Source organism: Apteryx rowi, unplaced genomic scaffold, assembly GCF_003343035.1.
Source record: "Apteryx rowi isolate R43461 unplaced genomic scaffold, aptRow1 scaffold_221, whole genome shotgun sequence".
NCBI classification, from domain to species: domain Eukaryota; kingdom Metazoa; phylum Chordata; class Aves; order Apterygiformes; family Apterygidae; genus Apteryx; species Apteryx rowi.
Window position 1 is genome coordinate 858262 of NW_020448542.1, and position 2167 is coordinate 860428.

Genomic DNA, 2167 nt, shown 5'->3' on the forward strand with positions numbered 1-2167 from the left:
GCGGCGACCTGGCCCAGGTGCARCGGCGGCGATGGCTGCTGAGACTCGGCATCAACAGGCAGGACAAGGAGAAGCGGACACCTCTGCATCTTGCTTGTGCTAACGGGCATTCGGAGGTTGTCAAGTATTTAGTCGAGAACAAATGCAAGCTAAATGCTTGCGACAGTTTCAAGAGATCGCCGCTGATGAAGGCAGTGCAGTGCCAGCAAGAGGAGTGTGTCGCCATTCTGCTAGCACATGGTGCTGACCATAGTCTTGCAGACGCTGACGGCAACACTGCCCTTCACCTGGCTGCCAGAGCTCCTAACATCTCTCTAGCAGGGCAGTTACTTGAGCACAACGCCCATATYGAGGCACAGAATAAGATGGGACATACTCCCCTTTCTCTTGCTGTAACTGAGCATCACAAAGAAATGGTGGAGTTCCTGCTTCAAAAGGGAKCTGATGTGCATGCTCGAGATCCAGCTGAAAGGACCCCTCTTATGCTTGCTGCATCTGCTGGGGACATGAGCGTAGTAGAAGTCCTCCTTCGATATGGGGCTGATGTTTCCCAGAARGACATTTTTGAATGGACAGCTGAGGACTACGCTAGAAAGTTTGGACGTGATCAGGTTAGTGAACAACTGGCAGACTACACAGATGGGGAAAAAGCAGGAGAAGCTTCTGCAGGCTGTGCAAAAGGTGTGCCAGCGCTTAGCACTCCTCCTGGGGCAAGACCTGCTGGCTTTGCGTTGGATGCACCTGCTCTGGACAGAGAAGTGAGAGATGGCTTCTCTCAGGAAGGCTTTGTAGGAATGTGCGAGGAAGAGCAGAGCGATGAGAGCTGTCCTGCTTCTGAGAAAGAAAAGCTCAGTTTAGCTGCCAAGGAAGAATCACCTGAAAGGGAGGGAGAGGAGGTTACAGATGGTCCTCAAGTCCCGCATACTGCAGAAGACCTTGCAGGCATGAGAGATGTTACATTGGCAGCAGCAGTGGASCGGGAGGAAGATCCAYGGGATTCCCAGAGCCTGCATTCCTTGCCCGCATGCCCGAGTCCAGAGGCAGCAGCGAAACTTCAGGAGTCTGCAGACGAGAGAGAAAAGCTTGAAGGACACAAGGCTGCCACAACACAAACAGATTTTCAGTATGGCGGACAGGCTGTGGTTGGACAGCTGCAGGAGGAGGCTGCTAATGCTCTTGAAAAGCAGTTGATTCTAGAAGGTTCACTTGAAGTCACAAAGCTTTAYTGCAGTGAACTGAAAGAAGACAAATTGCGGTTACAAGAGGAACTGGACAGGGTTAAAGCCAAGTTGCAGGAGTCGGAAGAACAGCGTATACAAGCTGAGCATTGYGTTCAGGAGTTGAAGGCAGCCCTGGAAAATAAGCAAAGGGAAACAGTAGCATCTTCCCAGAAACTACAAGACCTTCTGGAAGCCTCTTTCAGAACCGTTAATCTAAAACAACTGGAAGAACGAGTGCGACGACTTGAACTTGAAAATGCCAGACTGGAAGGCACAGCTCAACAACAGACAGTTGGAACCCAAGTTCTGCAGAAAGACCTGCAAGCCTCTGCCTCAGTTCATAGTCACCTGGAGGACTTGATCACTGGCTTACCGACAAAACACGTGCCTTCAGAGGARGACCAAAATCAGCAGTGTAGGAGCAAAGGAAAGCCGTTGAAGACAATGGCAGAATGGACACGACCAACAGAAGCCCGTCTGGAGCAAGAAATGGTAAGAAACATYMAACTGCAGGAAGAAYGCAACAGGTCCCAGAGGCTTCTGGAAGAAGCTATGAAGAAACTGAGGATGTACGAGAGGCAAGAGAGTGAATCCCAGTTGRATTTCCAGGACGAAATGGAGGATGCATGTTCTGGAATGGGCAGTGAGGTTGGCACGTTAAGAGCAGAGGTCCGTGAACTTTCCCACTGGCTGGAGGCAGAGCGGAGAAACGCAAGGCAGCTAGAAAGAACAAATAAAAGTTTGCAAGAAGACTTGACTTTGATGCATGGGAGCTTGGAAAAGCTGCGGAAGAGAAAGAGGCTGCTGRAAGAAGAGRTGGGTTTCCTCAGATGTCAGGTAAATGCCAAGATGAGGGATCACAGCCAGAGAGAACAGTATAAAAGGGAGAGTGAACAAAGGGCTGGACAAAAGCTACAGCAGAAGCTACAGGAAGTCAATCTACTTGT

General features: G+C 50.2%; 2 protein-coding genes across 48 annotated transcripts in view; both read left to right on the forward strand.

Moving 5' to 3' along the window:
• LOC112965689 (CUGBP Elav-like family member 4) overlaps positions 1 to 2167 on the forward strand; it is a 694998-nt gene that overhangs the window by 235826 nt on the left and 457005 nt on the right. The window lies entirely within an intron of this gene.
• Positions 1 to 2167, forward strand: part of LOC112965688 (POTE ankyrin domain family member B2-like) — a 4321-nt gene that overhangs the window by 1148 nt on the left and 1006 nt on the right. Inside the window, exon 2 of the mRNA XM_026064890.1 lies at positions 18 to 2057. Coding sequence (XP_025920675.1) covers positions 18 to 2057 — 2040 coding nt within the window. The remainder of the gene's footprint in view (positions 1 to 17; positions 2058 to 2167) is intronic.